General features: G+C 39.6%; 1 protein-coding gene and 1 long non-coding RNA gene across 6 annotated transcripts in view; one reads left to right on the forward strand and one right to left on the reverse strand.

Annotated features, from left to right (window-relative positions):
• Nucleotides 1-13,764, reverse strand: part of STAG1 (STAG1 cohesin complex component) — a 174,395-nt gene that overhangs the window by 15,830 nt on the left and 144,801 nt on the right. For all 5 annotated transcript variants that reach the window (XM_065073078.1, XM_065073076.1, XM_065073077.1 and 2 more), the window contains 4 exons: nt 7,636-7,728; nt 3,968-4,142; nt 1,953-2,092; nt 544-645 (listed from right to left, as the gene is read on the reverse strand). In XM_065073078.1, coding sequence (XP_064929150.1) covers nt 544-645; nt 1,953-2,092; nt 3,968-4,142; nt 7,636-7,728 — 510 coding nt within the window. The remainder of the gene's footprint in view (nt 1-543; nt 646-1,952; nt 2,093-3,967; nt 4,143-7,635; nt 7,729-13,764) is intronic.
• LOC110358157 (uncharacterized) lies at nt 4,612-12,683 on the forward strand. The gene is made up of 3 exons (XR_002412297.2): nt 4,612-5,054; nt 7,368-7,423; nt 8,287-12,683. It is a non-coding gene; the product is annotated as an uncharacterized LOC110358157 (long non-coding RNA).

A 13,764-nucleotide genomic window follows, 5' to 3' on the forward strand; every position in this document is an offset into this window, starting at 1 on the left:
CTGGTACTTGAATGGCCTCAGGGTACTGAGTGAGGCGCACACTTGGTGGGGTCGGCAGAACGAGGATGGATTTCATCATCAGTTCATGGTTGATGTAAAGAAAATTTTTCAGGGGAAAAACATGTTTAGCAATATTGGAAGACTTAAAACTAATTAGCCTGAAGTTTGAAAAATCAAGCAGTATTTAGACAAAATGTAAAGAAGATGTATTACTTCCAGCTGATTATATGATGAAAAAGTCATCAGAATTCTTCTTGTTCACTAGGTACCATAAACAAATGCTACGAAGCAGCTTGGACTAAATCACCTTCAAGGCTCTTCTCTCCCTTTCTTCCATTTTAATCTGACCAAACCTTCATTAGTGTGAGCTTAAGGAGACAGAGATTACAGAGACAAATGAACAGTGACAGCCTTAACTGCAGAACAAGACAATCTCTTAACAGAAGTGTGGTATTTTCACTTCATTGTAAAGGGCACCAGAGCAAATCCCGCCCAGTATTTTTTGCAGTGAGGCACATCTACCAAAAAAATCAATATTCTTACCTGTTGCAAACTGAGAATGAGTGTCTTTGCACACTGGATTTTATCGATTTGCCTTGTTTTGCTCAGGGTTTCCTTAATGATATCTCCATAGTCATTGTAGTACTAGGAAAAAATGTGGAAAAAACTCTCTTTAAATCTTTAATTTGAACCTCTTATACAATTTCTTACAGTTCTCCTGATAGAAAGATTACTTGTAATTCTTGTTGTGAAAAGGCAGCAATTGCAAAAAAAAAAAAAAAATAGTCTCAAATTCAGACATTTTATGTGAGTGAGAGGCAATGTTTCAATATCAAAATTTAACCTGATTGGTAGCCTGCACCCAGTGATAAGAAAATGATTTGTTATTGTCTTTGTATTTGTTATTATCAGTTGTGTTTGTTGTCTTTTGTAACAAATATGTAGAAAAACAAACCAAAAAGTATTTCCTACCCCAAACTAAACATTTGATGAAAGTGACCTAAGGCTGTAAATTCACCTTACATTGAACCAACACCCCCTGCAACAAGGTGTGATGGTGCAAGGGGAGTTCGATGGCCAAGAAAGGAATTCACTGAAGCCAGAACACTGAGTAAGGAATTAGTCAGTATGAAATCTTGATTTTCTTTATGTTGCAAGAATGGTTGCTGAAAATCACAGCCTATGGTACTGACCATTTGGTGGGAAAATAACCTGGATTGTGACAGCTTCAGTTTGAAACTCCTGCTCTGGAAAAGAATCCCTCAGCACGACCAACCCTGAGCAGTGAGCTGGCTGTGGATTTTATTGTGCTGCGTGCTCCTCATGAACAGCAGCAGGAGGATTGAAAGTTAAATCCTTTGTATTTCACATCAACATCTCAGACACTGTAGTAAAGGACCCACTCCCCACTCTATCTTCCAGTTTATCCTCCTTGGTTGTCATCTTTGTGATGACTAGTCAAGGAACTGGACATCATCTGCGGGGCTTTGTGTTGCTTGGCGTGTCAGGGCTGCTGATGGGCCATTCTTCTGGCAGCTAAACCATCTTTTCTCACCAAAAAAACCCCTCAAACCCAAACACCTGCTTCTTTCTGGCAAGCACTGAGACTGGGAGATTCCCAGTGAAATACACCATTATACAGACAACTGTTATTGTGGATTCTAGGAATTAATTTGAGGAGCAGGACAAGGAACTCTGTAGAAAGGGCCCTCTCTGGAAATACTCAGCATGCTGCAGAACCAGCCTGTGGTGCTGCCTTCCCTCCAGCACTCCTGCCACACAGGATGGGGAGCTCAGAGCCTGCTGCTGCTCAGCACCAGCTGTCAATTAGAAAGGAAAAACTACTGCAAGAAGTCAAATAAAGCTGAAAAAGCTTTCCACCTTTAACTGTTCCATCAGAAGTGAGAGAAAGAGGGTCTGTGCTCAGTTAGGGAGAGTACGCAGAGCTGTACCTTCATGTAGTGCTTGAAGATATCTGCTGCTGCATGCATGTCCACGATGTCATAGATTATCAGCTTGCTAAAGGCAGCCAAAAGGTTTCTTCTCTTATGTAAAGCTTCTATTTTGTTAGCTTCATCTTCTTCATCTCCCTCTGAAAGTATCAACAATAACGCAACGTTACCAGAGAGCAGCTGTTAGAAAAAAACTAATTCTTTAAAATGAAGCAAGGGTTGTGGCAGGAGAAACTAAAACAAAAGGTGATAATTCTTGAGTCCTGCCTGTGTTAGGACTTTCAGGAAACTTCAGGAACATGACACATCGTCCAAGGATGCTGAATAGGTACTAAACATAATCCACATGGAACTGAATCACTTATTTTCTTTCCCCTGTGGAAGGCCACAGTGAAGACTTGTTGAATGCCTTTTGCTCAACTTCTGAAACACGGGACATGTGGAGATGCTTCTTTAGCATAAATAAGCTATAAATATTTCACATAAGGAAAATGAGAAGCAGCAATACTTGTACTGCATGCCTTGGATTTGCAGATATGCAATCGATGGCTCTAAAGCACCAATAACAACGGGAAGTAAAATTCAATTGTGAGAAACATCAACATTGAATGGCAGTGCTGGTAAGAGTTAAGTCCCCATGTAAGAATCCACTTTGTGAATGAAAACGAAATTATACACATTAAATGTTAAATATAATAAAAACATATTCCACAACTTATATAAGAAAATGCCATCATCTATAACTGCTGTGATATAAGTAAATACTCTGTGCTATTTAGAGGAGCTTATTCTTGGAGGGAATCAGTTTGAAGAAGTACAGAGCTGTGGCAGGAGGGAGAAGGGACATTGTGTCACTGAGACTGTCGCTGCACTCTTATTAGAGCCACAGTACTGGAGTCACCTATCTGATCACAGGAAACCTTTGAGAAGCAGGGGAGCTGACTGTGGATATGTACCCAATGTTTTAATTCTGAGATGCTTCCACCCACAGAACTGAAGCCCATCACCATGGTCCATCCCTGCCCCCCACCTTTTCTTAATTCCTTTTTGTCATTACTGATGTGTTATAAATGGCCAGACTGACTTCATGGAGTCAGAGCAGCATTAGGGAACAGAGACAACACACAAAGATCTTCATTCCTCTCTGCTGCCTTCCCAGTCCAATTGCAGGATGTTACAGAACAGAAATTTTGCTCAAGAGCAAATGAAGTCAGACACCGTCCTCCTAAAATCTACCCTTGATGTATTATTCTGAACGCTGAACTCACAAGGTATGATTAACTGCACATAGATTTCTGGTGAAGGTGTTTTCCAAAATGTTTCCTTCCCAGGACTCCTTAAAGAGCTGCTCAACAAAGGTGTCAGCTACTGAGGAGCTGGAAGACTGACAGCACCTTTAGAGCAAGAATACATTTTCCGAGACCTTAGTTTTATATATTGCAGTCTTAAAAGATCTAAAATAGCACCTATGTGTCATGCTAATATACAAGTAACCGAGTTCAGTGGAAATTCAGAGAATGTGCCAAAAAGAGCTATGTGCTCAGCAACTCTTCCACAGAGTTTGCCGATCTGGGAATCCACCACTCCTCCAGCGCTATTTAGGATTCAAAAACTGGGAGTTTCTGTACTTGCTTTTTGGCATTTGTAACATACACCAACAGCAAGTTGAAGCCATATTAAATGAAGTCTGCTGCTGAACTAAAACTGTACTGGTTTGCAAATAAATCTTGAGAAAAATATAGATCAGTTGAGAAAGAAAAATTTTCGCCAGACTTACAGCATGTAGTTCCAGGCCACTCTCATGTCTTCTGAAAACATCTTTTTATGATGGGAACTTTATAAGCACTTGTACTTCTTTAAAACAAGTAGTACCAAATATTGAATATTTCTTATTCATACCTCCCAAAAATAAGTAATTCTGAAAACATTTGAGCAAACTGGTCTGAAAATTCTATTATTTCTTCTGTGTCTGTTATGAAAACATGCTAAGTAGAAAACGTGAAAGCTCAACATACCCATGCTCTGGTTTTCGTCATCTTGGTCAATAAAGACGTGGTCCATGACGAAACTGAGGAGTTCTGACTGCAGGCCTGAATCCGGATTAAACACCAAAGGCTGAAGACCTTCTCGACCTCCGGTCATCAGCTGGTGACTGAAAATCATCAGGAGATCACAGAGCAGCATGAAAGCCTGAAAAGCAAAAGAGAATCAATGCGGTAAGAAGCGTAAGTAAGTAAAAAATAACATACCATTTATCTGATTTCCAGCTATCCCCTGCTATTATTAGATGTCCTTCTTTAAATGTACTCAGCTGTAGTTGTTTGTGTGCTGTGAAATGCGTTCCTGAGGGTTTCCTCTAACTTTAAAATGTTACACCTTTGATTCCTGCGTAAGGATCTCTCCCTTGTCCGGGATGATCTGTATTAAACTTCCATTTCTTCTCTGTGAAAAGAACTCGAAATCTACCTCTGATCCACCGACTGCAGCCAAATTTGTAGTAAAGAATAAACACCTCTTTTGATAAAGTTAGAAAAGCTGAACAAGCAAAAAAATGAATAATGTTACGAGGGAAAATCCAAGCTGAGTCACTGTCAGATCCCAAAAACACACAGAAGCAGCTGCAAGCAAATACATCCTTGCAGAATTTCATCAACAATTCCCTGCAAAAAAGAATCAAGTAAGTCCCCACAGCTTTCAAACCTAGAGAAAAGGCGACCAGGGCAGAATTTTCAGTTATTTATTCTCATCACTATTATACCCTCGTTACCTGAGAAGAGAAAGGCAGCAGCTATTAATATCTCTATTTCTTTCGAGGGCTTTTCTGTACACTCTCCTGCACAAGAATAACACTATTTCCCCAACGGTTCATGCTGGAGCATCACAGCCAGCTGCATTCTGCTGCCTTACATCCAACACCTGAGGTGCTCTAAAAAGTACTTTTTAATCATCTTAGTTTCTGTCTTTAACCTCAGGTTCTGAAAAGTGAGCCAGAGAAGAAGGTTCAAAGGACTGATGTGTAAAAAGACCCCTAAAGATCTACGTTGGATGTGCCGATGCGTCTGCAGGAGTCTCGCTCAGGGCAGCGTCAATCACCGTCCCCAGGTGGGAATGAGATGCAGAATACAATGGCTCTGACGGTCAGGAAATCCAGTGCGGGGTTTAATTCAGTCCTATGTTCCCCCCCTACAAACAGCTGAACAGAAGGATTGTTAAATGTGTTTAAACATATTTTTGAACCGAGCCTAAGGAAAAGGAGTGAGCGAGAGCAATCTGCTTTAAAAACCTCCCAAATGAAATCTGTGAATGCTGAACATCACAGCAGCCCACTTATTTCTGGAGTACGTTATGAAATCTGAATGAGCTACTCTTAGGCAAGAACAGAATGCAAATCCTTGTAAACTATGTCCTACTTAGACTTTGGAGAGAGATGTCAGTATTTGGGGTTTTTTCTCCACTGGATCCAAAAAGTTGTGATTCATTTCAGTGATGATCTCAGCTGCTCCAAACTTTTTGATACTCACTACATTTTAATCTCATCCTTACACAGGCCCCTTAAAAAGAGCATACGAATAATGCACTGAAAGTGCTTAGTTCTGTACAATATAAAGACAGCAGTGGACTCAGATACAGCTGTCCGTATATTGTAGGTATGCCTAGTCACAGGAGGTTTATTTCACTCAAATAGTCTAGAAAAAACTGAAATGTTTGAGTTCTGTTTCTATAAATACTTAGTATGTTTTTCCTTCCTTTGATTTGTGCACTGATCTGGAAATAATGTATAGATTATGAATCAAATATGGTAGGGAGACAATATAATGTCCACAGAATTCTCAACAAAATCCAATAGAACAAGAGGATTGAGAAGCAGTCCTGCACTTAAGGAAATCTACATTTTAAGGAAAAAAAATTAAAAATATCATAGAAGGGTTAGTTGGATGGGACCTCTGGGACTCTGGTCCAGCCTGCTCTGAGTGGGACATTGCTCATCTCTGGGTCTGGTTGGTCGTGGCTTTGTCAGGCTGAGCTTTGAGAACTTCCACAGAGCTGTGACCTGCAAAGGGTCTCCTATGCAAGGCTTAAATCACCAACGAAAAAAATGAGGCCACTAATAAAAAGAGAATAAAAACATGCTAATATGTAACAAGAACAAAAGCACTGAAGTAATGGGAAGGATAATTTACCATTTGTTGATGCACAGATGTTAGTGCTAGCTTAAGCTAGAATTGTTGGTATTTTCATAGAGCTAGATGATACTTTCACATTATATAATGTTAATAATATATGCTAAGAGTAACTACTCAGAATATTAAAAAACAATTACTAAAGTTAAATCTGACAATGAAATGTCAGACTCTTTTAAAAATGCATAAACCAGCAACGTCTCCGAGCCTTTACCATTTATCAGCTTGCAGAGCACAGTGTAAATGCCAAGCAGAGCTATCTTTCAAAAAAAACCCAAACATCTGTCTTTTAAGAAGTATAATCTTTTAAAAACCACAGGCCAGTTAGTCATAGTCTTTGCCAAATCTTGGGAGGTCTGATACAAAAACAATCTGTAGACAACTAAGAGATGTCAACAGACTTGATATAGATCAGTATATATTCATAGAATCTCAGCAAACAAACCAGCTTTTCTTTTTTCCAGAGGCCGCGTATTATTTCAACAAGCTCTTGGATTTTATTTCTTTTATTTCAATTTCCAAATACATAGAGCAGAAACTTCTCACTCCATGCACCCGCAGCTTTCCAAAAATCTAAACCAGACAACTGGACAACTACACTGAGCCATAAAAAAAATCTGATATCTTGGCATATGTGCGCACACACATCCATTTGCAGAGAGATGCATAGATGGATGTTTCCCGTCAGCCTGCCAGACAGGGAAGCAGAACAACCTCAGCTCGAGTGGTTATATTGCAGAGAATCTAAAAAACCCTCCAGATCTCTGTCTTTCTACAATGAAGACACTGTTTAAAAAGCTATTTTACTCTGATTTCTCAAAGACACATAATTAGTTGTGAAGAGACGATTTTTGCACAGTGTGTGAGGACACTGCATTCTTAGTGTTACTCAGAGTATTTCTGTAAAATGAATTAATTTTCTTTTTTGTTATATAAATAAGCAGTGGTATGACCTGTACTGCTGGAAGCCTCCATTTTCATTAGCCACAACAGCTAAGAGATACAATAATTAGTATTCACCACTACATTTAACTGAATTATTAGGATAACAAAATACAATTGAGGCTTCAGGCCTTTGCCTTGGGCAGAAAGCAGTTGCTCTGGACTCCCTGTTAGTCAGTAACAGGAGGAAAAGTCCAGACAAATACAGAGAAAGATTCAGCCCATTTGGGCTCTCAATCACCCTCTGAAAGTGCCGATTTCCAGCTGTTAATACTGGGGATATTTCTTTCAGGTGACTGAGTTAGGTGCCTGAAGTTGTAACAGCGGAACAGGAGCCTAAGCACCCAGGTACAACTAACTTATTGTTGTATCAAAAATGAATTTGGCATTCACTGTGCTTTGCAGGTGCTTTTAATACAGCTCTTCTTATGGAGCGTTTGTTCAGTTTTAGTTAGACAGAATGCTCAGATTATTTTACTTTAAGTTGCGTATAGTATGGAGTTTTACTACAGTTTCATATTCAGACCTCGCTCAAAGCATGTGACAGTCATCTCCTTTACCTGCTCTTTGACTGGAGTGTTGACATTTGACAGACACTGCTGGCAGACAGCCAGGAAGGATTTCACAGTTTTCCTCAATACCAGCAAGTCCTCCTAGAATAAACATTTAAAAGGAATAATAGATAAATATTAATAAAAGGTAGGAAAAAGCAAAATAAAAAGATGGTGATAATTTCATAAATTCAGTCCTATTAACTAGCCAAACAAAAAAGGCCATGAAAAAAATAGAGCACTGAGTAAAACAAGTCATGAATTTTCAGAGAAATTACCCCAAGTTTCCTTGTAATAAATAATAACAGTAAAACAGTATATTCCCGAGTTGAACTGTCTGTATTTTATATTCAATATAAGTTATGTTTCAGAACAGGAAGTTTAATACATCAACGGAGTTTATAAAGAATTCTGTACTCAGATAAATCAGGATGAACAAAAAAGGAAAATACCAATGAATGTCTCAAGTTCAACAAAACCATTCTCCTAGCTGCCCGCAGACATGGGCAATGTGAAAGCAAATCACCAAAATCTGATGAGTTATGGAAGAAAGCGGGAGATTTGTTCATCTGGAGAAAGAAGGATTTGTGGGTGGAAAAGAGAAATGAATAGTTGTAGTTGATCACCTTGCCCTAGAGACAACTCGTTTGTGTTTTACAGGTGGGGACCAGAAGTGGCAGGTTCCATAGAAGGCTGGATACTTTGACCTGCAGGATTTAATGCTCTACTCTGATGAATACTTATTTTTACATATAACAAAATAAATAAATAAGACACTGGAGCCTAATCATAAAAATAAATCATGTAGCCCCATGGAAACAGCAATCAATTACAGAAGAAAAGAACCCTCCTGTGTGAAAAGCCAGAACTGCCTCTGTTGTAACCAACAGACATCCTGAGGATGCAAATAGTTACTCTGTTCTACGGCAGCGACAAACCAAACGCCAAGGAGAACACAAGAACCAGGAATCACTTGGACTTTGTGCTGCCTTCCAGTTTTGTGAGGACTTGCTGTGGCAGCTCAGTTTGTGGATTCTGCTGCTCTGCACCACTCAGGGGTTGCAAACTTCCCAGTTCTCACATAAAGAAGGGATCGAAACAGCCACTGACTCACTGCTGGTTACTTTCCCCATGACACCCCTTATCAGCTGTCAGATGATGTGCCCACATAACACCCAACCTCAACCTAAAGAATCTACATAGCATACATGCAACATTTTCCTTGCCAAAGATTCCACTTTTTAATTATGCTGGCTGTTCAGTCCATGTGTCTCATTTCTAGTTTTAGCTTATTGCTTCCTAGCATAAGATCTTGTTATTCTTTGTTTACTGAAAAGCCTTTTTGTGGTCCGTATGTTCTTCTCGTACTGGCTCACATCAGAAGGCAGGTCTGCGAGCACCCCAAGTGTTCCCAAATCTCTGAACCTCTTATAATTTTTAACAGTGTGAGATTTTCTGATACAGACACTGAAGGTCTATGAGCCTCACCTTCCTAATCCTAGTAGAATTGTCTTCGATAATACAGCCAAGGATCCCTTTGTGCCAATGCATTGCACTGTCATTACATGGTCTGCTCTATTCTAAATCACAACTTTTCACTCAGCAGCCTTCTTGTTCCCAGATATAAGCCTTCAATTTGGCAGCATTAAAGCACCTCTTTCTTTTTTTTAAATTGTATTTTGTTTACCAGTTCATCTGTGTCATCCCCATTTTAAATATCTTCACTTTACCTTCCCTGAGTGATTGGTAAAACTATCAGTTTTTAGCAGAGAACAGATCTGTCTGGAGTGCTTCAGAAACTAATTCCCTTGTGTGATGAGTTCCAACTTACATTTTTTTTTTCCAATATATTAATCAGCTTTGAGTTATTGAATATGAAATACATCACATTCACATATCCACCTGAAAAGTAATGTTATACTCAGGTCTTACAGAAACTGGTATTTCAACCAGTTTCCTTATCAGTCAAAAATGCAATTTTCTCAAGAACAAATTTTTAATATTTATTCCTTCTTGTGTTTTCTTTCAGCCAGTCCAAGATTTTACCTAGGACTTGTGCCAGGCTTCTCAGTTCACTGTTACATAATAATCTGATTTACAGCTTTCAACATCAGGATTACAATCACTTTAATAACTTCTTACTTTCTATCACAACTATCTTCCATTTATATGTTAATGAATTCAACAGAGAAACTAAAACCTCTGAAAAATCCTATATAAAGGTTAAAAAGTGAATGAGCAGGTGTCCCATTTTTCTTTCTGTCAAAGAATGAGTAACACATAGGTACACATTATTTATTATCGTCTCTCTTGATAGCATGACAAAGATTCGTTTTGAAAAGTTACAGACAGCAAAAGAACGCCTGACTGAACCGTGCAACAGAGCCATCTGCGACTTCTCTAAATTGGGAGAAATCCCCAGACTACTAGAGAGTGGTAATTTTTTTAAAACAGAGAGAATGGGAAAAAATAAGATCAATTAGATTTTCAAGTCTTTTCCCCTTGTCAGGCACACAGCCAAGGCTCCCGAGGTGTGATTACCTGGAACACTGGCTTCAGCACAAAAACTGCTAGAAAAACTGCCAACATCTTCTTGGTGTCTAGAGTAAAACTAGGGGGTTACACTGTGAAATAGATCACTGAAGTCACCCAGCATAGAAATAACCCCTTCTTGAACTGTACGGCATAGTATCTTCAAATTTAACTAGTCCATGGCAGGAACAAGAATGAGCTGCTAAGAGCAAGGACATGTATTGGCTTTGCCACCACCTGTAATCACGACACTTCCATCTAAAATTCTTCAGTTACTTTCCAGCTTTAAATTGAAGCTTTTTTCCCCCCTCCCATTGAAGGCATGTGGAAATGCTGTGCTTTTGCTAGGTTAATCTAACAAACCCAGTGGTTTTCTTCCTATTTTCCCATTGCCTTTCCTCTAAATTCCTTATTTGCAGTATTAATTTCCTTCTCCTTGCAACTCCAAGTCTTCAATAAACTTTACAGTGTTCAAGAGCAATTGGCTTTCAACTGTGGAACACAATCCAGCCTTTTGCACCTTGTGACTCTCTTCTTCCCTTCAGCATTTCGTGCTTTCTCTCATTGAACCCATATGAATATGAAAAGTCACCAGGTCACAATGCTGTTCTTTAAACCCCCTCTCCTAATTCCTCTGCCTGCTAATCACTCTGTACCACCACGCATTAGGCTCGTCTGGCTGCTGCTCACTCAGAACTGTTTTGCTTTTGTCTTACCTCTGAATGCTTGCTCTATTCATGCTTTTTTTTTTCCACTGTTCTAAGATTTTGGACTCTATTCTTCTGCTAATATCTCCTTTTCATTACATACATGTACAGTGCATAGTATAATGGTTCCGAGCACGTGGTTTGTTGAATATACAAAGAAATCTAGCTGGAAACAACAGCTGTATCATCTAATCCCCAAGTCTCCTACCTTGAGATAGTACCTGTTCCCCAAGATCTACACACAAGAACTTTTGCTGAGAAATTACCAGCTTCCTTTGCAACCATCCCCAAGCCCCTTTTCACATGAAGAACAGTTTTTCTCTAGGCTACAACAGATTGTTTCCAAAAGCTACACCATATAAACCACTTCCCCCAATACTGTGCTGCTTCCCAACAGCCATGGCCTCAACCTTCTCTAAACATGGACAAGATGACAACCAAAGATCAGAGCGCTTGACTCTGGATATTTCAAGGCTTACACATTTCATCCTTACCTGTTGCAACCTTCCTTTTAGCAATCTTTTTTTTTCTTTCAGATCTTAGATACTGACTGCACTGTATGCCCTTATTTTTCCACTGGCCACCTTGGAAAAGAGTTTTAAAATAACTGCCCCAACTCCATGCAGTATTTAACTGGTGGAATCTTTATTATTGCGCAGATAATTTGGACTTCCTTAGTAATTCAAACAATGAGTAATTATCATCCTCATATTCAAATATCTTTGAAACATTTTTATGCTGATATCACATCCCTAAGCTCTATGATTAAAATTGTAATCTGCAAGCAGTATCACATAGGGTAGGGGAATCTGCAGAGTACCCTGGATAAACAGCAGCTGATACAATGAGAACATGAGTGCAGCAGTGCCTGTGAGCTTAACACCCAAAATTACCTGTTCTGAGGAGGTGTTTGCCTAAAAAATGATAATGCTAAGAGGAAAGTTAAAAATGAATTTGCTTAAAATGACCAGATGAAACGGTAACCAGAAGATTACCAAGAAACTTTTGAGAAAAGGATTAGTCACTGACAAGAAGTACAAAAGCAGCAAGAAAAGGTGCAATCATGGGGAGGAATGTGGAGGTGGAACACAGCAGCAGTCAAACCAAGTCAGACACCCCAACATTGCAACTTGTGGCTCACCCTCTCTGCTGGGAGCCGTAGGAAGCCTGCACCCATCCGAAGGACTGTCAATGTGGGTTGCAATGTGGGAACCCCCACCTCGAGCACAGGTATGTGACTGGGTGCTCTGTGGGTGTGGGTACACACAAAGCTGGAGCACCCACATATCAGCAGCGGGTCTCACGGTCCCCAAAGAAGTGCAACATGTAATTTAAAATTGCGTGTGTGTCTTGGGGAGGGGCTGAGAGTAATTTGTGAACAGTTACAGAAGGGTAGTTTGAAATTTGTAGGTGTTCCTTGGCATTATAAAAGTGTCAAGTATCCTGGTTTACCTGGTGAAAAGCTGATACTCATCCTGGAGATGTGTTGCAGTGACTGCAGGTTCATCATGTTTTGCTAATAAATGAATGAGCTGACTTGATTCTCATTTGATTTAAACCACAACAGTCAAACAGTTTTTCCCTGACACATCTGAGGCCTGTAGACCAGCACACCCAGCCTCCTGTGGTCAGCCATAATCCAAAACATTACAGCTGTAATATAAAGTGTCCCTCAGAAAGCAATAAATGTACCCTGGGCTTGGGTGTAACGCCAGGACAGTTTCCAAACAAGGACAGTCCTCTTGGGAAAGAGGCTGTGTATTTTCAAGAGCCATCTGAACACCAGATAAAGAATAATTCCATTCCAAAATGATTCTGTTCCCAGTTGTATAGCTCTGGTTGTAATATATGACTCTACAGTACACTATGACTGTACAATACACAAAACTATTAAGCGATTTTGAGCTCTACTCAAGAACTCACTTCAAAAGAAACCTCACCAGAACTACGTATCCTGCCTGTAAACTCCCTGCAATAAAATGTACACCTAATGGAGTCAGAGAATACCTGATAAAGAAATGTAAAATTTGCCAATATATGCCCACTACTACCAAACTAAATATTGCCTCCCACAAAACACTAACATCCTCAAATCCTGTACTCAATTCCAAAATGTTAATAACTTTATCCTGTTCCTTGAATGCCTCCATGTAACTGAAGGTGAAACAGAGTAGCTACTATTTGCCAGCATGAATTCAGACAAATCATCCAGCTGGCAGCAGATGAACATTTCTTACAAATCAATCCCTCCACCTCTGATCTCTCAGCCTGGATGCTCAAGGGAAAACTAAAAAAATCATCTTCTGAACACGAGCTTGGGAACCAAAATTGATAAATGTACTGGATACAGGTGAACAAGGACTCAGGATTAGTTTTACAACATATTATAAATTCCCTTCTCTTCATTAGCCTTTTCATAGTTCATCTTCTGTCTCTTCCCCACTATCCAGTTCCTACTTTCCTCCCAGTATCTGTCCTACCACCTGCCTTGCCCTGCTCCCACTCCCCATTGGTACCAATGACCTTTTCTTTCAGAGGCAGTTTACCTCATCCGTATGTAAATAGAAACTAAGCTGTTGTTCTCAGCTTGTATTTTGCTTTGCAATCTTCTGCTTTTACTTCAAACCCGAAAGGTGTGTGTGTCTAAAAGCCTCTCTAACTTTTGCAGCTATATCCATTGGTCTACTAAAGATACTGCTTCAGCCTACAAAGCATCACCTCCCTGTCCTTAGATCATTACAGCTCCAGCACAGGAACACTAGAAAGCTGTATGGACCTGCATGTTAAAACTCTGTGTCAGAAATCTTCCTGTAAATGCCTGAATACTTAAAAAGTGCTCATGAAACACACTGCTTTTCATTTTGAGATGCTCACGTTAATGCCTTTGTCTTCCCATACA

The sequence above is a fragment of the Columba livia genome, chromosome 9 (genome assembly GCF_036013475.1).
Source record: "Columba livia isolate bColLiv1 breed racing homer chromosome 9, bColLiv1.pat.W.v2, whole genome shotgun sequence".
NCBI lineage: Eukaryota > Metazoa > Chordata > Aves > Columbiformes > Columbidae > Columba > Columba livia.